Here is a 23,103-nt window from a genome sequence, read left to right as displayed (position 1 = left end):
GAGTGGCTCGCAGAACTCAGGGAGACCCTTTCTTTCACTAGTTTGTTAAAGGACACGATAAAGGATAGAGATCCACCATATGGAGAGATACGGAGGGTGAGGTATGGGGAAAGGGTATTGGCGCTCCTATGCCCCCTCCATGCCTGCCACTCTGCTTCTCCACAGGTCTCCCAGCCCAGAAACTCTTAGAACCCTGTCCTGTTGGGTTTTTATGCACGTGTAATTACATAGGCATGACTGACCCAAGTCTTCGGCCATTTCATTCCTCCCCAACCCCTCTCACCTTCCCCGGGGTCAGGGGGCAGGGCTAAAAGTTTGAGTCCACTGCTGACATAGTTGGTTCTCCTGGCAACCAGCCCCATCTGTAGGTACTTTCCAAAGTTCCCCTCACTAAAATAATGAAAGATCTCTGTATCCCTTTCAGGGCTTTGGAAATTCCAGGACTTGGGGAGCTGGGAGCCAGAAATCATGAGTGAGGACCAAATACGAATTTTTTGGTTTTTGTGTAAGATTTTATTTATTTGTTTGAGAGAGAAGACAGCATGAGTAGGGGAAGGGGCCGCGGGAGAGAATATCCAGGTAGACTCTGAGTGGGGAAACGCGATGCAGGGCTCGATCTCACAACCTTGAGATCAGGACCTGAGCTGAAATCGAGAGTCGGATGCTCAACTGACTGAGCCACCCAGGGGCTCCTCAGATCCATATCTTAATGACCGAATTGTACTTCTTACAGGTAAGACTATCACAGTTCCATCGTGTGGATCTGGTAGATTAATCCCATGACTGCTTTTGCACGTGTGGTTGGGTCCTGACCTCCTCCCTTGCATCCTGTTTGAACTTTCCGGTTCACTGGGCAGTCGTCTCACTGATGTGCCCTCCAGTGTCGAGTTCCCCTTTGGTTGTGCATGGGCTTACGCTCTCTCTAATTCTCTGTCCACGTGAGCTGAACAGACAGCTGCTGCCACATTAGATAGAAAGTTCCATGTGGGGTGGGGGGTCAGGGTGAGGGAATTGACTGACGTCTCCACTGTCTGAGGGAAGAGGGTAAGAGTTTTGCATTGACCACGGTCATTGCCATAAGCAGTCACGGAAAATGTGTCTGTGTCTACAGACACACATACCTGCACTTCGCATACAGGGAGACTTTTATTTCTTAAAATGTCAGAGATTTTGCTCTTTTAAATAGTTAACGTGTGAGTGAGAATGATACTGCACCAACTGTAAAAGGGTTTTATTTTTATTTTTGAAGTTTTAAAAAGTTTTTATTTACTTACTTGGCAGAGAGCGAGAAAGCACAAGCAGGGGGAGGAGCAGAGAGCCTGACCTGGGGCTCAAGCCCAGGACTCTGGGATCATGACCTGATCCAAAGGCCGACTGAGCCACTCAGGCATCCCATAAAAGGGTTTTAAACGCTCACTTTGGGGATTCACATGTTGAAATATTCTGGGGCTCTTTGTGTCATGAATTTTAGGGCTCTTGGATGGGGTGGTTGGGGGACAGTGTGTGTTATTGGATGTAGCGTGGGGTGCCTGAACTGAGAACCCACACTCCCCTCTCAGTGTCCTTTTGGTTTCTGTGCTCCTGTACACTCCCGTCTCTTCCCCCCACAACTGCGCTGGCTTCTCGGGGGAAACAGTGCAAGACAAAGCGGAATAAGGAGCATGCCCAAACCCGCTGGGCTTCATCAGAGCCTGACTCTGCCCATACTCAGAAAGACACTTCCCGAGATGAGACTTCTAGAAACCAAAAGTTGCAAGGCCCCGAATTTGCGTTCTGTGCTAATTCTAATAATGCTGGTTCCATTGGGTCTCCTTCTCCTGACTGTTTTCTTCTTTATGGGTCCTACATACATCTCCTCTGTCTCAAAATTCTGTTTCCTGTGTTGTGTAAGACAGTGTGCTATGATCTACAGTGTATATATTTGCTAACCAGGGAATGAAGTTTCTTTGGGTGGGGGAGCAGGTAAGACAAAGGGTCCACTACTCTTACTCTAATTTCTCCCAAGGTTGTTGACTTAGAGCTTTAGTTAGATGGAGTTCATCTGTGATTAATTCAGTGCAGCACCCCACCCGTTGTCTTTTTGATGTCAGTTTTTGAGCTGGGAAGGGATTGGCTGCCATTTCAAAGGTCTGCCTTTGGGTTCAACCCCAGTTGGGTCCCAGAACCCCCATCCTGGTGAGAATCCATGGGGCTAGGTGCCTACCTGAACTCGGGGGAGGGATGAAGCCCAGGTGGTCTGTCCTGGCGTGTGGGTGTGGCCACGCTGCAGTCCCCTCCTGCAGTGCCATATTGTCTGAGATCCCGGCTTGCTTTATGCCATGGCTCGCTTTATGCCATCGCTCAGTGTGCGGGGTTGCCCAGCCCCGTCCCAGGCACTGATCTCCCGGGGGCATTTCCTCTGGAATTCTGTTCACCTGCCCTTTATTAATCCTTTAGAAAAGTAGGAATTTGTTTTATATCTGAGTTGGTAACGGTGTTGCCATGGGCATGGAGACCTTCCGCGTCCTTCTATATACTAAACAAACAACGTTGTTAGTAAAGTTACTCTACTGTGACGTGTTCAAAAGACCAAACATATCACCTTGAGGTACCAGATCAACTGCACTAGATTATCTCCTGGAAAATTAGTTTGAGAGTTTTTGGCAAATGTTAGCGCCCATGAGTGCTGGGCAAAGATTTTGTTTGCTTATTCCTGAAAATGTTGTATCTGTGGAGGATTTGGAAGGGGGTTCTGGAAATGATTTTGCGGGGGAAGTGTCGAAACCCAGTCTGAGCCTTACAGAGGGCAGGATCTTGCCGTTAACCAGTTACGCAATTTTATGGAGTTAATTTCTGTGTCCTACATAAAATAAGTTTAACTCGTGAGCAGATGAAAAACGTGTGTGAGACCTTGGCTCATTGTAGTGGTTTTGGAAGGTAACCCAGATGAATAAGGGATACAGACCTTCCCCCAGGGGCTGATGGTATGGGACCTCCCGGAGAGGAGAATCGATCAGAAACAGACTTTCAGGCTCTCCGCGTGTTTTCACAACACAGGCTTAATGTCTGGTTCAGGTACGCCCTCCCCCCATCACTGTGTTTCTCACTCTCCTGTGGTTCCTGGTGTGGCCCTCTGTCCGAGGACTTTGATAAGCCTTCGTCACACCCAGGTTCAAACATACTTGATAGGAAGTGGGGGCCGCTTGGTACAAGGAGCTAAGGTACTCGAGTGTTCGGACTCTATGAAAAGTAGTGTTCCGGAGTTTCGTGTGGATGTTCTTTGTGAATTTGTTTTCCCTTTTTGGGCATCTGGGTACCAAAGCCTTTGTAAGGTCGCATGGAAAGAGAATGTGAGCCGAGATGTAGTGTCCAGGAGTCCTGTGATGTAGGGAGCAGGGTGTTCTCTCCCTGCCTCCTCCCTTCCTTCCTGAAGTAAAGCACTTAACCTTGACAAGGGTGTTCCGTGGTCACATGTGCATTTTGGGCAGACGACCTAGGATAGCATTCTGAGGGACGGAGTGTGCACAGCTTAGAGGCAAAAATAAAAAGAGACCCTTTAAGAGACCACTGCCCCAGTGGTTACGGAGACTGAGGTTTTCACCGAGGTGCCATCGCACTGAAATGGCAAGGTCACTTGAGACAGGCCGTTGACCCACGGGGATGGCCTGGGTCAGTGGGAGTGTAGGTGCCATGGGAAATGGGTGCAGGTGTGGTGCTCGGGGCGGTGGGAGGGTGGGGGAATCTCCCAGCAAGGGCAGTGAGCCAGTTAGGCTCGGTTCCCACTCTGGAATCAGCCTGCCTTATGCTCGCTGCGTTTCCTCCACCTTTGGCCTTTCATGTTGGCGAAACCAGGCGATGCGGTGTGGGGAGAGCGGACTGCAGGGCTTCCTAGCCCAGGCTTGGGACTCTGACCCACTGGGCTCTCACGTGTCTGCGCCGGCCACGCGGTTGATGGCTGCCTCCTTGGAGCAAGCTTCTTACTTTCTTAGCCTCAGGCTCCTCGCCTGGAAGGTGGGCACTAAGCAAAAGGTCTGGAGGCTCTCTGTTCGCTGAGTATGTAGACTTGGTGGTAGAAATCCCTGGGAGAGAGGGTGATTCCTCTAACTTGTCTTGGTAGGTGGTCTCCCTCGCCTGCTTTTCTGTGTGAAGGTGTGATTTGAGCGCTGTTTCCCACGCGCGCCAGAGTTTTCAGGAAGTGTTCGCCTACGTTCTCTCCTGTACAAGAGTCACTATCAAGGGGTCGGGGTGGATGGTGGTCTTGCTCACGGTGGGGGACACGGCAGATCTGAGCTCTTAACGCCCGTCACGAAGCAGGCAGGTGGCCGCTGAGAGTCGAGGTTTTGGAAATGTTGCCGGCCCGCACAGGGTTCTGTGGCAGGGGGAGGGGGTGAGTGCTTGTGTGCTGCGATGGCGGGGTTCACTCCTGTCCGGATGGCAGCGTCCACTTGGGTCTGTGCTCGTGCTGTGGCCCGCCTGGCCTTCATGTGCTTGGTCGCCAAATAACTAAAACGTACAAGACGGCAGTGCTTCTCTGCGACGCCCGTGGAAGGGAAGGAGCTGGAGGCCAGCTCAGAACTCTCCGCGCCGCTGGCAGTGCTGCTCCGACTTCAGATGACCCAGAGACAGAGTGGTTTTGTTGCAAGCAGAGAAGTCAGTAGGGCCCGTAATGTAAAAAGAAAAGAAAAATGGGGGCGGGGGGGGGTCCCCTTTGACAAAGGCCAGTTTCGAACGAGTTGCAGAGGAAGGAGGGACACTTGAGTTACTGGGGTAGGTGACCTGCCTCACGCTGTCCTTTCTGCAGCCTTTCTTCTAGAAAGGAGGTGGTGATAAGGAGAGAGATCGCCACCAGGGGTTTATTAAAGCACGTCCCAGGGATGACTGGGAGTCGGGCTCCAGGCAGGAGGCCGTGAGGATAGTCCTGCAGGCATGGTTTTCCACGGAGCCCTCGATCCGAGAATGTCATCACCCAAGAGTGGTACAAGTAAAATGTGGTCTTCAAAAATGGAATAATCAGCATTGCACAGCTTACTCAGCCATTTCTAGTTAATTGGAATTGTAACACCAGGTTGCCCATCACGTGTTCGTTCTGTGTTTGTTTTCATTTCGTTTTGTTTTTGGCCCAGTTCCTACAGAGGTCTTTATTAGCATCATAGTCACCAGGAGCTCTGTACCCTGCCTTTTGGAAAGCTGTAAATGAGCTGTGTGTCCTTGGGGACGGTGTGTAACCTCTCTGATTCTTAATTTCCTCTTCTGCAAAAGGAGCCAGATACAGTAGCTTCGCAGTCGTTGGTTCATTTCTGACCCAGCACAGAGAACAGTTCTCCGTACGTGTCTCACGGACAGGAATGGCCACCGCTGGGATTTCTTACGGCGGCAGACGGGCACTGCTGTGTGCGCCAGTCGAAGGACTTTTCCAGGCTCCCCTGTTGAGCTGGGTGATGATCCCTAACTAAAATTTGGACCTGGATGAGGGCATCCTTATCGTGTGGTCAGGCAGGTCCTGTGAACCATTAATCATTTTCACACCAGGACATGGAATGCAAGCTGCTTTCTTATGGTTCCTAGTGTCAGAGTGGTGCTTCTCCCTGCTTTGTGTGCTGGGGATGTGCAGGTGTGTGGGGACGTCCAGTAACATCTGTATCCTGCCCCAGGACAGTAACCCTCCCTGAAATGTGGGGAAGTTAATAAAATGTGGAACGTGACCACTTCAAGTATTAGTGTAGCTTGGCCAGTGTGTGGAGGTAAGGCGTGGCACCTGACCCCGTGGAAGGTGGCACCAGGGAGAACACGCCCCCCGGGCTCACCCCGCGACACTGGGCTTCCACCAGTGTCCAGGTGGGCCTGTGACCACACTCCTCTGTGGCCACGCAGTGCTGCCCCCAGCCGTCTCCTGCGAGGGCCCGCTATCCCCAGGCAGGTGTTCCGTTTTGCAGACATGCCCCTGGACTCTGATGTTCTCATTTCCAGTCCGTTGAGCATCCTCATGGAAAGGCATTTGTTTATGAAAAGGCATCATCTGACGTGATGTGGGCCGTGTCATGCGCATCTGCAGCCCTGGGTTCATGTTCGGGGTCCTGGTAATGACACCTCCGGCAGCTCCTACCCCACCAGCTCTGCAGATTTCCAGAACACTCGTCCATCTCCAGGACCTCCCAGATCCGAACAAGAGGGCCCTACATAATAACCCTGTCTGGAAACAAACCCACGCCGTCAGAACCCTGCTCTGGGGCACTGATGTTACGAGTGGGTACTTGAAATGGCTTTGTTTTTGAAACGTTCTCATGGTTATTTTTCTTCCAGTGGGATGAGCGTGGCCAGAGGCACGAATACGTTCATTTGGGATGACTTTGGCGTTGCTTTTCGTCACTGTTGTTGCTGTGGCTGGGCGTTCCTCCTCCTTTGCAGAGGGGAACGTGGGGCGAGTCCACTCTTTGCATCAGCCCCCATGGTAGAGTTTTCACAGGCTTTTCTGCCCTTTAGAGAAATGGGAGGAGCCATGTAGAGTGTCCCTCCTCTCCGTGCTCATCCTTCTGAAGAGGAACATTTCTCAGAAGACTTTTTAAACAACTCGCAGCTGGCGTGATTTAATTGCTTTTGGAGTCACACTGAGGGCCTGTTGTACCAGGGCCCACATGCAGTCATTTGGATGAGTTTACCCCAGTCCTACCTTGGAGGTGCGTCCCGTGTCTGCGCAGGGCGGGATGGGGGTCTCACTGCAGTGGGGGCAGCCCCAGACGGCTGGGAGAGGCTTCTTTCTTCCTGGGGTATCCTCTTCACCTTCTTCTCACCTCTGGCAGCTTCATGTTTTTGTCCCGACCTCCTTCTCCCCCCCCCCCCCCCACGTTGAGGCAAGTGAGTTTTCCCAATAGTTGGACTCTGGGCTGGGAGCGTGGTTTTGAAGAGAAGTAGTGTGTGTAGTGTTGGGGCAGAGGGTCTCGTTGGCTCGTCATCTTCTGTGTCTGTATTTGGGGCCTTAGTGCTGTGGTTTGTAGGCACCACGCTCAAGCCCCTGTCTTCCCCCAGATGCCTGCAGCCTTTTCTTTGTTCTTCTTTTCTTTCTAAAGAAGGAAAGGAATGCTGGGCATCTGGGTGGCTCAGTCCATGAGGTGTCTGCCTTTCGCTCAGGTCATGATCCCGGGGTGCTGGGATCAAGCCCCATGTCAGGCTCCCTGCTTAGTGGGGAGCGTGCTTTTCCCTCTCTGTGCTCTCTCACACACTGCTGCTCTCTCTGTATCAAATAAATAAGTAAAATCTTAAAAAAAAAAAAAAAAAGGAGTGCCATTTTCAACGATTTTTTTAATGCTTAAGAGTGTGTGTGTGTGTGAGAGAGAGAGAGAGAGAAAGGGAGATACAAAATGCAGTATTCCAGGCAGAACCTTCGGGATCCCCACACATGCTAGGACAGTGGGCTGGGCCATCCTATTTTAGTGTGGGGGTTCCTCTTCCTGGTCACGGTAGAGCCGCTCCGCTCCTGGCAGAGGGGCTTACGCAGCCGTCAGTAACAGCGGATGGAGACCAGCTTCCGGCGCGGATGCCTTCCTAACCAGCGGTCAGTGAGCCAGTTACTTAAACCCCTGGAACCTCCCCGTCTCCATTCATAAACAGCTGATAACAATAAAACTGTTGTTCTGGGGTCAGAAAGGGGAGATTGTGAAGCAGTCGCCGATGGGCACAATGTTTCATCTTGGGGCGATGCAGACATTTGAACTCGGCATTGCAGTCATGGGTCGCACAGCTCTAAGTATGCAAAAATCCACGGGATCGGTAGGTCCTTCAGATGGGGAAATTACACGGTGTGTGAATTGTAGCTTATTAAACAAAAATCTGTTAGGACCGAATGAATGACAGATGCCCTTAGCGCGGTGCCTGATGCTCGGTGAGCTCTTAAGACAGTGGGCGCTGGCTGCCGTCCTCTAACTGGCGTCTCACCCCATGATGCTTCTAAAGAATTAGCACACCCTGCAGTTCTGAAAAAAAAAATGAACGTATTCTATTAGATTTTCGGAGTCTTTAATCAGTTTTGTTGTCCAAAATTGGCTGGGATGTGTTTATATGCTATGCATTGTAAATTGAATTCCTCAGCTCCTCGCCAGACTGCTTAGTATTTAATATTTTCAGTTAATTTCATCTGGCCTGTCTTAAGGGGAACCTTCGGCCCGGAAGAGGTACTGTTCCCAGAGACTGTAAAACGTGCATGCAGGATTTTCGACAGTCCTTTGTTTCCTGGCTGGAGGGTGGGCAGAGAGGTGTTTGTGATACAGGAGCGGTCCACAGTATTTGGAGAATGCTGACAGCGATCCTTCTCGAAATAAAAACATTCCTGTATTTAGTTTCTCTGTACTGATATTTTTATTCTGAAAGTGAGCAGTTCTGGAACTCGTGGGGGAGCCTTCCACGGGCATCCTGCACGTTTCCCACGGGTGTGCCTCCCAGTGTGCCGTGGGCACGTGCAGACGCCTTGTGCAGATCCAGACGTGGGCCGGAAATCTTAGGATTACTTCAGATGTGGCCGGCCTTTTAGAAGTCATCCCCTTCCATACAGAATTTTTTCTGAAACCCCCAGACCGCAAAAACATCCTTTGTTCTTCAAGACTTAATGCACACCTCTTCTGAATATAACCCCTCGTTCTGTGCCCTTTGTCTTGTTTCCTGAGAGTGATAAAGCATGAAATCCCTCTCGGCCGACTGCCTACCGTCCCAAGAGGCTGTTTGCCAGATATCCCTCCCCAGGTCCTCCTCTGGCACATTCGAGAATGCAAATGTCTTAGAGCCCACTGATGTGGGTGCAGTCCCGGGGAGCTGGTCAGCATCCTACTCTGTCTCGTCCTGTCCTCCGCTCCTTTGGGGGCCAAGGGCCAAGAAACCATTTTTCAATGACAGAAACCACTCATCCTGATTTATGGTCTTTTTGTTGCCCTGACCTTTATATTCTCGTAAAGGTCTTATGCCCTTTTAAACTTGGGTTTCAGAAGTTACTAGGAACATATGCAAGAAACATGTTTAAATGGCAGGTCCATCCAGCCCCATTACTGTACATCAGTACCCATGACATGTTTACTTTCTTAGATCCTGGGCCAGTGGCAGCCAGATTCCGATGGTAGAAAAATGTTCTAGGACTTAAATACTTTAAGTTCACATGTAGAAAATTTAATTTGCCTTAAAAATCCTGATACATATTTTACTTACTCGAGAGAGCACTGTGGGGTGTGTGGAGCCGATGTGGGGCTTGATCCCAGGACCCTGAGATCATGACCCCAGCCTGGAAGGCAGAGGCTTAACCAACTGAGCCACCCAGGCACCCTCCTTCCTGTTTTTTTCATAAGTCAACGTGGTAGGAATTCAGCATGTAGAATCCCAGAGGGGTCTCGCAGACACCTCGTAAACCCGTAGAGCTTGCTTGCCATGCTGGAGGTCGGGGTGCCAGGAGATTTCCCGCCTCGCTTTGTGGCCTGGCCCCGGCCCCCGGTCTGAGTGAGCTGTGCTGGGAGATTGTAACGGGACCTGTGCTGACCCAAACATGTCCTCTCTGCCTTCCGTCGCGGCCCACATGAGTGCCACCGCCCAGCCCGGGAGTGGCTTCTGCCCCGGGCAGCCCGGGTTACGCCACTCACACACATGCTGTGTGAAAATCCCTTTGAACAGCGGGCACAAGGTTGGCAGACATTCCATTGTTTTCAGACAATAGTGACTCAAAGTTGAACTGACTCCAGGGAGTGAGCGCAGCTTTTGTACAGTAACAAGGATTTAATGCCAGCCAATTGATGGAGTCTGTCTTCCCCAAGTCAGGACGCCTTGTAATGACGGGACGTTTCCATTTAAATATCTGGCTCGGGATCAGAAACTTGGCGTGCTTCTCTTTGCCCTCCGTCACATGCTCTTCTCTGTTTATGGCGGTTCCCTTTCTGTCCCTTCGGTTTGTTTTGGGGGTGGGACAGGGAGCGGGTCTGATTTTATGGAATTTGGTGTTTGGTCCAGCCTTTGGGTCTTGGGTTCATTCCTTCCTCCTTGTCTTCGTGCCTCAGCTAGCGGACCTGGCAGCCCGGCTTCCCACAGTGGCTCCTGCTCTTACTTCTGTCTTTCAAGGAGGCGAAGGCGTCAGAACCCCCTTAGCTCAGGTCTGGCACGGAGGCATCTCCGTGTGTCCTGTAACTTCTGCCAGATGCCACGTGGGGATTTCTCTCTCCTAGTCTCCTATAGAAACAAAACACATCAGGACATCAGGATGACGTCCTGGGGTTCCGACGAGGTGCTTTCATTCGCACAAATAATCAGCAAGGTTGGGACGGGCACAGACACTGGCCCACGTGGACGCTCGTCCTTTGCCAGCTCTGTTCAAGGGGCGTCACTGCTTTCACATGTGGCCCTTGCTTTGCCATGACAGCAGGACCTTGGAAGAAGCCGAGCCTCTTTCTCTTTGCCCCACTTCCTCCGTCCGAAGAATGCACGGCATTTTATATAGTTTATTTTAAATACTTGAGCGATTCCTGGAGGACAGATAAGAGGAGGCAGCTGGTTTTGTGGTTCAGGGAATGGAGACACAGATGTGTTTGGTGATCTGGGAACAAAAAAATCAAAACGAGCTAATCACATCCCTACGAGAGCCCGTGGGTATGGGGAGGTTTTAAAGACCCTGTGGTTGGCTTTTGACGGGCTGCCTCCTGGACCTCCCCCCAGAACCTGCTGGCGACCCGCTGTGGGCACTGAGCTTCTGTGGGGCACGGCGTTGCGTTCCAGCTCCCTGGAGCTGGAAATGGGAGCTGCCTTCTCGGGACGTGTAGCTTTTTCCAGCTTCCCCGCGACTGTAGGATTGCTGGAGAGAGGCTTCTAGAGTAACTTGTGTTGCCTGATTTCTTTTTCATCCTTGATTGGGTGCAGCTCTGAGCTGCTCGGGCACGGAGTAACCCTAAATCAAAATACGGTCTTTGCTTGCCATGGTGTGAAAACACTGTCTGTAGGCCATTTAACCTTCAGCGTATGTGTATACAAATCAATATATTTGTCTCTGTTCATTAATGTAAAGCTATTTGTATCTGAGCACAATACAGTTTCCTAATACAGTTCACCGTGATAAATGCTTTTTTTCTCCCCTTGAAGAAACGAGTCCAATTATTCCTTTTAATTGGGGGAGAGCGTGCGTAGTTCTCCATCCACCTCTTTCTCTCTCTGTCTCTTATGTTCACAGGGTTTAGTCTTTCCCTGTGAGAGTGAGCTTTTTTTTTTCCTTTCTCCTTCTCGAGAATCTTACAAATTAAGACAAAAGATAATTACTTGGAGGGGTGAAACTGGCAGGTTCCCACGACACTTAAAATTAATGAGCTGTTGAGGACAAAATATACCTTGTCTCTGGCTCCATCGTCCCCCCACTCCCCGCCCCTTCTCCCCCTTTCTTCCCATTTAACACATGATTTGACTTTTTGGCTGTGTTTGCCATTTGGGTATACGGCTGCTGTAAAAAAAAAAAAAAATAGCAAAGTGGTTACAGAAAGTGGATTCATTGGAAAGCCGTCTCTTTGTTTGCAATTCAACGTTAATTTCATCCAGTTTTTAATTTTTGTCTTTCTGAATGCTTTCTCTTCTTCCGACGATCTGATCAAAACAGTCTGCAGTGCTGTGTTTCAGTCTGGCTTATGAGGTTCGTGGCATTTGCTCGGCTGCGCAGACTTCCCGGACCCCATGGCTCCCAGGCTCCCCTCGCCCTTCTCCCTGAGGCACCGCTTCCCTGCCGGGGTTGGGGGGAGCCCTTCTTCCGTGTCAGGGTCACACCCTAGCTGTGCAGGGAGGGCTGATGCAGGATCTGGATTTTTCCGGATCTCAGAAAGTTCTCACTGGCTGTAACCACAGTGCCACACTTAACGGATTTCCTTGAGGTCCCTGTGGAGCAAGTGGCCTTGTCCCGTGGTTCGTTTGGAAAGGAGTGGGATGACAGTGTGTGTGGCAGTGTCCTGATACATCTCTGGCATGGGTGCTGTCAGAAAGAGTGTGGGGGTCCCACCTGGCCAAAGCTTGGCCAGTGTTGGCTTCGCAGCCCGCCAGCCCCTTTTGTAGACAAATATTCTCTCTCCAATTCCTCCAAGCAACCCTGTGAGGTGGTAAATGGGAAACTGAGGTCAAATCGCTAATGAATCCTGGGCTCAAATTTAGGTAGATTCCTCTTAGAGCCTGAGATTTTGGGGGGGGTTCCGAGATCTAGACCCAAGTCCAGGGGCCACCAGATATATGGAAACCTTCGTGCTGGAGCTAACCGTGGAGAAGCTGCTCCAGCCTGGCAATGTCCGGGGTCTTGGTTTTGAGACCCTTTTCTAGTCAGGGACACACACACCCCTACCCCCACCCCCACCCCCCACTCCCCACCCCGCTGAAGGATTGTATGTACGGGTATTTGCCATATTAAAATTGAAAGTGAGGGAGTTTTAAAATATTTTTAAAAATCTATTTATTTGTAAAGTTTATTTTTAGTAATCTTCCCACTCAACATGGGACTTGAACTCCCAAACCTGAGATGAAGAGTCGTACGCTCTCGTGACTGAGCCAGCCAGAAGCCCCTAAAATATTTTTTAAAAAAATGACACAAACGCATTACACGTCAACACAAGTAACATTTTTCTGGAAAGTAACTATTCCCAAGGCCAAAAGTTAGACCTGGGAAGAGTTACATTGTTTTGCATTTTTTGAAATCTCTTTAATATCGGGCTTAGGAGAAGATGGCAAGGTTCTTCTGTTTTGTCTCAGACGAAAGTATACTTGGGAAAGGCAGCAATCTGGGAGGGTGATTTTATCCTTTGGTCTCACACCCAGACTCAGCCAGTAGTAGTTTCCTGAAGGTCGGTGGGTGCAGCAGTCTGCTCTGGTCGGGGGAGCCTTTCATGCTCTGTTACATTAAAATCCATCGGTTTGCCTTGGGCTTTGGTTGGATCTCTTACCCTTGCACAATTTTGTCATGTTTTGTGTTGATCATTTGAAAATAACGCTTCACCAAGTACCTCTCCCAGTTGTCGGCACCTTTCACGAAACGCAGCCAAGCAGTCCTGCATGTCCCCTGGCCTCACTGGAGAAGGCGTTTCGTGTGGGGAGGCTCTGGAACTCGGTGGCAGAGAAAGCTTTTCCACGACTGTGACTTTGGCCCGAAGTCGTAAATTCCGTTCCTGGCAGCCAAAACGGTTTGTTACTTTCCACAACAAAACGGTGGACAGATCACTAAGTCAGTCCTTCTTCCTGGTGAAAATAGCGTTCCGTGCAAACGGCTAGCTTTGCACCCTCAACCATCACACGCGTTGGCCTTTCCCTGGAAACGAGCTCCTTTGATGCGCAGGAGGAATGCTTCATGGCCATTTGCCATTTTGTCACACAAAGTACAGACACCCAAGGGTCGGGATTTCGTACCTGTAATACTTTGTGCTGCTCATCACTCCCGGAGGTGAGAGCCGGCTCCTCTTGCCTGCCTTCTTGCTGACTGCTAGGAACTGGTGATGATGTAGTCACTCCGTAGGAGTATTTTATTTGTGTTTTGCCCGCTGGTTTCGGTTCTCACTTGTTTTCAGGAGAGAGCACATGACCCTGTGAGGGTGGGAGGGGCAGAGGGAGAGGGAGAACTTTAAGCAGGCTCACGCCCAGCCTGGAGCCCAGCACGAGGGTGCTGCTGGGGGGGGGGGGGGGCTCGATCTCCCACCCTGGGATCATGACCTGAGCTATAATCAAGAGTTAGATGCTTAACAACTGAGGCACCCCGGCCCCCTTTTAAAAAACAGTAGTTGTGTTGAGATACAACTGTCTGAGTCCCAAATCCTAGGATACATCTTAGCATGCCGTTCAGTAGTTCGTTTGCGCATTGAATTGTGCGGCCATCCCCACACTCCGCTTCGGTGGCGGTTCGTGTCCTGTCCCCCTTGTTCCCATCAGCAGTCATTCCCAGTTTCCTGAAACGTCCCAACCCGCTGACAACCATTCATCGGCCCCCGGCTCCCTGAATCAGCCTGTTCTGGTCATTCCATGTCAGTGGGCTCCTACCAGATGTGACCTTTTGTCATTCGCTCCTTTCACTTACATAGCCGCCTTCTAGACTCTTCACGCCAGTGCACGTGTGAGCGCTTGATTCCTTGTTTGGGATGGACAGTATCCTGTTCTGTTTCTCTAAATACCAGTTGATGAAACCTTTGTTTCCCCCCAGTTTTTAATTATTTATGCTGCCTTGAACATTTACACACAAGTTTTTTGTGGAGATATAGATTTAAAGATGTATTTATTTTAAAGAGTACGGGTGCATGAGTGGGGGAGGGGCAGACAATCTTTTTAAAGATTTTATTTATTTGAGAGAGAGTGAGTGAGAGAGCACAAGCTGGAGGAAGGGATGAGGGAGAGGGGGAAGCAGGCTCCCTGCTGAGCAGAGAGCAGGACACAGGACACGGGGCTCCATCCCAGGACCCTGGGATCTTGACCTGAGCCAAAGGCAGATACTTAATCAACTGAGCCACCCAGGTGCCCCCGGAGAGAGAATCTTGAGCCAGTTCCCCACCCAACAGAGAGCCCAAGGCAGGGCTCCATCTCAGGATCCTGTAGTCATGACGTGAATCACAACCAAGAGTGGGGCCTCAGTGTGGACATTTTATTTCTCTTGTGTCCATACCAGGGAGTAGAATTGCTGGGTCATATGGTAACTCTTCCACTTTTAGAGGAACTTCTGGCCCGTTTTCCAATGTGGCTGCATCATCTCACATTCCCACCAGGAAGGAATGAGGGGTAGAATTTCTGAGTCCTCACCAACACTCCCCGTTATCTGTCCTTGGAGGAGGCCATCCTAGTGGATGTGAAGTGGTTGGTGTCCTATGGTGGTTTTGATCAGCATTTCCCCGATGCTAATCTACCTTCTTTTTGTACCATTCCTGAGCTCAACACAGTGAGAAGGGCAGATGAGGGTCTTGTTATAATTACAAAAATAATTTTGACCTAGGGAATCCCCTGAAAGGGTCTCTGAGTCCCCTGAGGGTCAAGTTGGTCATTAAGCCAGTAGAAAAATAATTGGGTTTGTGGTTAGCATTTATTTATTCTTGCTCGGGCTGGGCACCAGCCCCATATCTTTCTTCCACGAAACCAAGCTCTGCCCAGGCCAGCCACTTGTCCGTATGGAAGCCCTTCTTCACACTGCTCTGGGCAGGCAGGACAGAAAGCCAAAGGAGGGTTTGCCACATGGTCTGACTCCTTCCTTAGTCACCTGAGCTGGTCCTTCTGAACAGGCACTGATGAGGCTTCCCAAGCTCCATGCAGGGGACATGCGTCCTCCCCACTGTACAGAGAGCACCGTGGGACAGATAGACTTGCTGGGTTGCAGAGGGCCATGCTGGGAATTGAGCTGCTGTCCAGCACAGTGTTACCAAAAGGACAGAGTCGTCGAAGCACATCTCTTTAACCGAACGAAGGGAAGTAATTGCAGAACTGCAACTTTCTTAGCAGCCGTGACAAAGCACAGAGGAGTATAGAATATTTGAGATTAAAAAAAAGAAAGAAAAAAACAGAACCCCCAAACAAGCCAGCTTCCCATGTTGTTCCTGGAAAGAAGCTGTGTTCACGGCTCTAGGAAAGGGGCGAGCCATCAAGAATCGCCCAGACTCATGGTCCTCAGCTTAATCTCACTGAAGTAGGGCTTCGTACGGATGCTGCTTTTAATTTGTCTTGAAAGTAAGTGCAGACACTTCCAGCTCGTGTGAGGCTGACGGGCTCTGTGCTTACACTGCTTACAGCCCTGCACTTTCCCTGTCACTGAGAGTGTCCCGTAGAACCTCCCGCAGGGCGGGACCACACACCGGATTGGTGATGCTGGGGGTCTTCAGCTGCGGGATTGAAACTGTGTAGAAGAGGTAGTCACTGGTGCTGGGTGGGAGGAACTTTCGAGACGGAAGTTCACAGCCAGTCTGGGCATGGGAAATGGTAATTCTCTGTTCTATGGTTTGCCGGGTCGTGACAAGGGGCCTCAAGCCCGTCTGCGTTAGCATTGGGATCAGGAAGCAATCAGGAGGCGACGTGGAGGGCTCTCTTAGCATTTGGAAATAGGGGCGGGCTTTCTAAGAATGAATGCAAAGATAAACTTCAAAAAAAAAAATGGGTTAGCAGATCTAGCCTCACAACAGATGGGAAAGCGCACGATAGAGAAGAGGAAAATATTTGCAACCTCCCAGGCATCGCAGGCCTTTAAGGGACCCAGCGGAGGTGAAAGAGAAAGTTCAGGGAGCTCTGGGCGTGCGGCGTGCAGGCAGCCGTCCTCAGAAGAGACAGGCTTCGTGGGTTTTGAGCTCTCGGAATGGGGGCCGGGGGTGGCAGGGCATGTGGCTTCTTCATGCCAGCAGGAAGGGACTTCTGCATAGCCCCTTCGGGGCAAATGTGGGCTGGAGAAGAGGTTCCCGAGGGCAGTGGACGCCGTGACCTGTAAGGCTCCCCCTCGTCAGGAAATGCACTGGGACCCTTTCTAAAGGGACAGGTGCCAGGGCTTGCTGTAGCTTTCCTGTCTGTCCTGCCTTTGTCCTTCCCCCGAAGAAGGCAGCCACCACCCCTGGGATGGTGTGAGGGGAGACCTGTGCTGTGGGGGGAACAGATGGGAAAGGCTCAGGGGTTCCGTGCAGAGGGGCCGTACCCAGGGTCTGTGATCATCAGCCCCAGCGGTAACGCAGAGAGGGAGCTCCCGACAGGAACCAAATAGGAGTTTCCTATAAAAATGCCAAGCACAGGGCCGTCCTCTTCTAAATTGGCTTGGTGGGTAGCATCCGGGGCTTGGGGAGGGGTTGGGCCTCTGCCAAGCACTCCCTTCTCCACCCTGTTCCGCTGGCTTCATCTGTAACATGGGCCTGACGCTCATGTCCTCCTGGTCCCTTTGGATTCTGTGGGGAGCAATGTCACCTGTCGGCTGTGACCCTGGTTTGTGGGGAGCAACGTGACCTGTTGATTGTGACCCTGGTTTATGGGGAGCAGCATGACCTGTCGGCTGTGACCCTGGTTTGTGGGGAACAGTGTGATCCGCCGGCTGTGACCACTGTGCGGGCTTCTGCAACAGAAACAGGTCCAGCTCCAGCTCCGACACACTGTTTCCTCTGGTCACCAATGGGGCAGGTGCAGCAGCTGCGCCCCTGACCCGTATGTGTGGGCAGATCGTCCGTCCCCGGCGCGTGTGTCTGAGGTATACAGTCTTCCTCCAGCTCTCCCGTCTCTCCATATGCGGGGCCGTCCTGTTCTCAGGACTCAGGATGGGACCGTTTGTGTTTGTTTTTCTGTTTTAGTTTCTTTTTGTTTAAGGAGTGATGTTGGTACTCTGAGGGCGGCTGGGTTTTGTTTCAGTAGGGATTTTTAAAAATAGATTTTCAAGCGTTTCAACCCCAGCAAGTAATTCTTTGGCTGTGCCTCGAATGGTTTTGTCTCGGGGCCTGGGATTATTCCCGGTTTTTGTGTTGTGGGGACGGGTGGGGGATGTTTTGACTTGGGGTCGCTCTCGAGTGTGGATGGGTTCACGGGCCGTCCAGAATGTTCTCTTTCCCTTTGACATTGGGGCCTTGGCGCTTGGTGGTTACAGTCTCTGCTGAGGTGACCTCGTTCTCTCTCTTTCCTTTCTAGTTTTCAATGGTTCCAGCAGGTCAACACGGGAGAAAGAACCTGTTCAAAAACACAAAAGCAAAGAGGCCACTCCCGGGAAGGAGAAGCACAGCGATCACCGGGCTGACAGCCGGAGGGAACAGGCCTCAGCGGCCCACCCCCCAGCAGCCCCGTCCACGGGCTCCTCGGCCAAGGGGCTCGCTGCTAACCACCACCACCCCCCTCTGCATCGGTCGGCTCAGGACTTACGGAAACAGGTAAAGCCCGGCCCAGCTGCACTAGTGACCACACCACACCGGTGACTGTCTGCCAGGTACCACCTCCCCATGTCACCAGCTAACCAAAGGGGGCCTGTGAGTCAGAGCCTCAGGAGATCTGTAATGAGAGGGCTCCCGCCGCAGAAGGGTGGTGGTCAGAGGTAGGATGGGGAGGGAAACCTCGCCTTTGCACGGAGGGGTTTGTGCACGTCCGTGAGCTGGTCTGGGGGTGTGTTCCCATCAGCCCTGGAGCACGCCCCGGGTCCTGGGTGTTGGCAATAGACAGGGGAGCCTGCCCTCTGCATTACCTCTCTCCCAACCTCGTGTCTCGGGCGCCAGATGAGTCAGAGTCTGTTGCTCTGTCAGGGTGAGCCTAGAGAAGCTACACCTGGACAGCAGGCCTGCCGGCTGGAGTGCTATCCAGGGACAGCCCTGGACGTCTGCTCTGTTCTTTGTGTGAAAAGTTAGTGTCTCTTCTGGGACTGAGGCGCAGACAACGTGCCTGGGCGTGCGCTGCTGAGCTGCTCCCCTGTGCTGGGGAGCAGTGGGGGACACATGATCTGCCCCTCAGGGTCCACAGAGCACGGCTGCACCCAGCTCTCTAGCCAGCCTCCCACTGTCCCCACTGCAGAGTCGCAGCAGATGACACAGATCCTATTGGGAACCTCCCAAGAACAGCCTCGAGCTCCGCCACTGCTGGTGTTCCCGGCCTTGGACGGTGATTTTCTCAGGGTCTTGGGAGGCTGGCTCGGGAGACAGGCAGGTGTCCAGAGGCCCGCATTGGAGCGGCTGTGTCCCCCGGGTCGGTGGCATTTATCCTGTCCCCGCTGCTCCTTCCTCACTGCATTTTGAAGTCAGGGAGCTGTGGGGAGCACAGATAAGCTCTCTTCACAGGGCATTTATGACCCAGAGCTATTGTTTTCTCCAGAGTGGACCAGAGACTGTAATCTAAAAGATGGAGTCAGGGCGAGGACGGAGGAGAGTTCCTGCGTGGCAGTGTTCTAGAATGACGAATGGATGGCGGGGACACGGTGGAGTCGTTGCCTTTGCAGATCTTTTCTTTCCATCTGGCCTTTCTTGTTCCTGATGATACATGGGGCGATCTCTCCTGGACATGCGTATTCTTGCTGTGTATTCGTGTGCGTGGGAGTGTGCGTGTGTCTCCACGTTCGTTATTAGTGTTAATCCTCGCCTTTATGGGTGATTCAGCTCGGGGGGTGGGTGAACAGGGCGAGAATCCTGTTTTCGTTCCCAGGCTCCTCACGTACCACCGTTTCATCCTTTGCCCTGGTATCTTGAGATTGAGCAAGTACGTGTGGCATCTTTTAAACCTTGCCCCCTCTCGGCTGTCAGCCGGGGCCCCTCGGCTCAGGATGTCTCTGTGTAACTGACCGCGAGGCATTGCACAGCTGGAGGGAAGAGGTGGGGGGACGGGGACACCCCTCGACCCCTGTGCTCCCTGGCACGCAGGTGCGGCCCGTTGCACACGCGTGCAGCCTGGAGTCAAGAGGAGAGATCCGGGGTACCCCTCGCAGGGCAGCTTCCCGTCCCTGAGCACCTGCAGGAGCCTGGCTCGTGGGCTTTTGTTCAGGGGACCATCTTTGCAGGCGGGGTGTCACCATGCCCTGCACAGGGCTTTCATCCTACCTCCCCTCCTCCCCTGTCTCCTCACCCCAGCAGGGCCTGCCCAGGGCTCCCCTCTCACTTGGTGCTGACCACGACCTTCACTGATACCTGAACCTCTTGGCTGCCGTTGTTCACTTGGAGGCAGTCATGCCCACTCCCCTGTCAGCAAGATTGGGGAAACGGAAGGACAATTTGGAAACCACCAAATCCCGTTATTTAAAGACCGAGAAAATGAGGTCCATAAAGCTAAATCACAGATTCCTTTGTAACCACCTGATGGAAATGACTGGAATCCAATCTTTCCTCCTTCACCCGCATAAAAGATGGGCCAGAGGACATGTTGATTTTTAACTTCAAATCGTAGGATTAACTATCTGGGTCTGCCTGAGACAGAAGGATGAACGTGGACAGTATTCAGGGTGGTGGGCAGCAGGGGGTACGCTGTCAAGGGGGTGCTGCCCAGAAGGGGCTTCACCCTGTTGGCGCTGATGCGCTCGGACGCACTGATCACTTGCTGGCTTTACTGTAAGAGCCCCGTCCCCGTTACCTTGCATGACGCCACGTGCCCCTGGCTGTCCGTGCTTCCTGAGAGCCCAAGCTTCTGAGCCCTGCGCCCTTACGAGAGCAGCGATGCTGTGCCTGTCACGCGTGTGGGCCTCCCTGGGGCTGTCAGGGGCCAGTGGCAGGAGAATGTGGACATGGGCTTGGTGTCAGAGGAGTCCATGATGCCTCCGTCTTCACTGCCTTAACCTGCCCTTTCAGTGTTAATGCACTGAGTGACCGTAACACACTCCGGATGGTAAGACAGTGGCCTTAGGCCCCGGGAGCAGATTCTGAAATGTTGGTTTCCAAGAGCGTCACGAGGAGGTCATCCTTCCTGGTGCAGAGGTTTGTGTGGCCGGTGAGCCCGGGAGTGGATTGTCAGGCCGCAGCAGAAGCAGTCACCTTCCTGTCCTTCTATGTGGCACTGAGGCCGGGCAGCACGGTGAGGGCCGGTGACACGCTTGGCGGGAAGGTCTGCCGAGCTCCAGCCTCACAACAATAAGCTGTGCACAGGTTGCTGAAATGGTCCTGGCCTCAAGGATTCAAAGAGGAGGTTTAAACTCTGATCCAAGAGTTGGGAGTAGTTGTTGTTGTTGTTCTTTAAGTTGTGGAAAATGAAATAGCAACGTCCAGAGAAAAAAAAGGTCAGGAGATCAGCTGCACTGTCCGGACTGTCTTTGGGGTTTTCACCGGGCTGCTTGCCAGGTTGTGCCTGTACGTGGTCTTGTGTGTGTTGGTGGTGTGGTGTTTGTGACTCCGTCGCCTGGAGTGGGAGCAGGTGTTGTCCAAGGGTTAGGGGCTCCTGCCCAAATCCAGCCTCTCCTTTCTGTCCTGTGCTCTTATTGGTTCTCTCATGCAGAGGGTCTGCTGTACCAGCCCGCCTGCCCTCCCGGAACTCGCTGCCTGCCTGGTGCAGTTCTGTTCGTCTCAGACTCTTTGGTTTTCAGTCCAGGTTTTGAAGTTCAGGTGGGCTCTGCCCAGCCAGCAGATGTTTCTCCTGAGCACCCCTCCCCCCGGCCCCCTCCCCAGTTCTTTTGGGCCAGAATGGGCCCAGGCTCCCGACTCAGCAGCTCCCTCTGGTGGGAGACTGGAGCCCGCTTGTGGGGTTTCTGCTTGGGAAGCAAGGACAGTCTCTCAGCCTGGAGCTGCCTCCTGGCTGCGTGCCTGGGGGAACCCGGGCTTCAGGTGACCGGTGGGTGGTGGTGGGAGAGGAGGCTGCAGATGTCGTCCGTCGCTCCCCGCCCCGTCCCCGCCCCGTCCCCGCCCGGGCTCCTGCAGAGCTGGGCTGGTTGTGGGACAGTGGGAGGCAAAGACCGAAAACCCAGCCAGAGCTGAGAGAAGGAGAGACTTGGTCAGAGGGTTTTTTAGGTCAAGGGCTTGCATGCAGAGGGCTCTGTCCCATACACACACCGTCATTAATCCTCAGTGGATTAGGTGACCTCTCACGTGCTCTGGGCAAGGACTTACCCAGGGCCTGTGCCAGTGACGTCAGACCCACTGCATTGTGTGCTGTCTGAGTGACCTGGGCATGTTGTTAAGCTGAAACTCAGTGCTTGCTGCTGCTTGATAAAGTGGTGGGTGGGGGAGAAACCCTCAGTGGCCAGGTGGCACCCTCCGCCTTCCCTTTGTTTTCTTTGGTAACAGTTGAGTGCTGGACCCCTGAAGACAAGGACAGGCCAAGGAGTAGGCAAGTGTGTGTGCAGACAGGTGGGTCCTAGGTCGATGGTCCTGTTTGGTCCTTATCTTAGGACATGTAGCCCTGTGGGTGGGATGGACAGATGCCTTCCTGGGTTGGGCCAACTTGTGAGCTGGATCGTGGCCTCTGCTGGCAGGCATAACACACTGGGTGGGCCGTGGGGTGTGGGAGGAAGGAATACAGTTCACGAAGTGTGCTCTTTCCAGGCTCTGTAACTTATTTCTCAGAATCAAGTTCATTTGTTCTGATGAGTCCCGAGGGAGATGCCTTTAGCCTCCGAGCTTGTGATGTGGACGTGCACGTATAGGATTTGGATAGCCGGCTGCTCTCGAGGAGGACTGTGAGGACAGAGAGAAAGGAAAGGAATAGAGTAACTGCTCCTTCTGGTAGAGCTAGGCAGTTGGCTGCACATCCTGGGAGTAACCACTGGTATTCAAGCTGACAGAAATAGGTAAAGAAGGAGATTCATTTTCCCACTGAAGGTGGCACGATACTTCTGTAGATTCTGCTGTGCAGGAAATGCAGGAAATTGACCTTCCCCTAATGTGCCAGGAAAGATCATCAGGTGCCCCCAGGACAGATGGGTGGCCTGAGGGCCACTGCACTCTTCTTTGAGGTGGAGGCAGAGAGCTCCCCGCTCTGGCTCTCCCGTCTCCCGCAGGTGCTCTGGGAGGCAGGGCGGGGCTGGGGCCAGAAGCATTAGGGGAACTCTGAGCTGGGGCTCCCACCCTTGCTGAGCAGATCAGCATCCGCAGTAGGGGGTTAGGCTGTGGGATCCGCACTGTTGGGGCTGCGTGAAGCCTTGGAAGGGGCTGTCATCTCTGTGGTTAAGCAAAGACCAAAGGCCGAAAGGGCACGTCTTCCACTTTGAAGATCCTGGGTCCCTGAGGCCTGTGTCTTGATGGAAAAGTCTCTCAGAGCCACAGCAGGATTTCACTGTTTTTGTTTTTCTAAATGGTATGTGTTTAGTTAATGGAAGCATTTGGGGAAAAAAAATAGAGATCTTCGTGTTCGGCTCTTTCCTTCCTGTTCCGGATCAGTGGTACTCACCGTGGGAAATTGGTCTGCCTCCCCCCCAGGTTGTATCAATGTGTTTCTCACTTACTATTGCCAGGCGGCTAGTTTTGTGTGTTTTAATTTCCTGTTCTTTATTCCAGATCTCTGTGCCCCAGCTGATCTGGCCGGTCCTGCTTCTCTGTAGGGGGGTTGAGCAGTGGCGGCCGTGGCTGTAACCCCCCGGGGTCTGCCCTTTGCTGTCCCCAGTGGGGCCCAGCCCCTCGTGGTGTCCGGACTGGCTCACTGGAAACCTGACTCCCTAGACGCCCTGCAGCTGGCTTACGGAGCACAGCCTCATACCAAGGAGGGCTTTGATGGATTGGACTGTGTGTGATCTGTGGCATATAAAGAAATATGCTTCCTTCTCTGTCTCCAAAG

At 52.4% G+C, this 23,103-nt stretch overlaps 1 protein-coding gene across 3 annotated transcripts in view; it reads left to right on the top strand.

Moving 5' to 3' along the window:
* The window catches only part of JARID2 (jumonji and AT-rich interaction domain containing 2), a 257,939-nt gene that overhangs the window by 208,422 nt on the left and 26,414 nt on the right, over positions 1-23,103 (top strand). For all 3 annotated transcript variants that reach the window (XM_047734111.1, XM_047734113.1, XM_047734112.1), the window contains one exon: positions 17,569-17,804. In XM_047734111.1, the coding sequence (XP_047590067.1) occupies positions 17,569-17,804 (236 nt within the window). The remainder of the gene's footprint in view (positions 1-17,568; positions 17,805-23,103) is intronic.

This window comes from Lutra lutra, chromosome 6, assembly GCF_902655055.1.
Source record: "Lutra lutra chromosome 6, mLutLut1.2, whole genome shotgun sequence".
Classification (NCBI taxonomy): domain Eukaryota; kingdom Metazoa; phylum Chordata; class Mammalia; order Carnivora; family Mustelidae; genus Lutra; species Lutra lutra.
The sequence above is the reverse complement of the archived record's forward strand: the minus strand, read 5'-3'. Positions and strand labels throughout refer to the sequence as shown.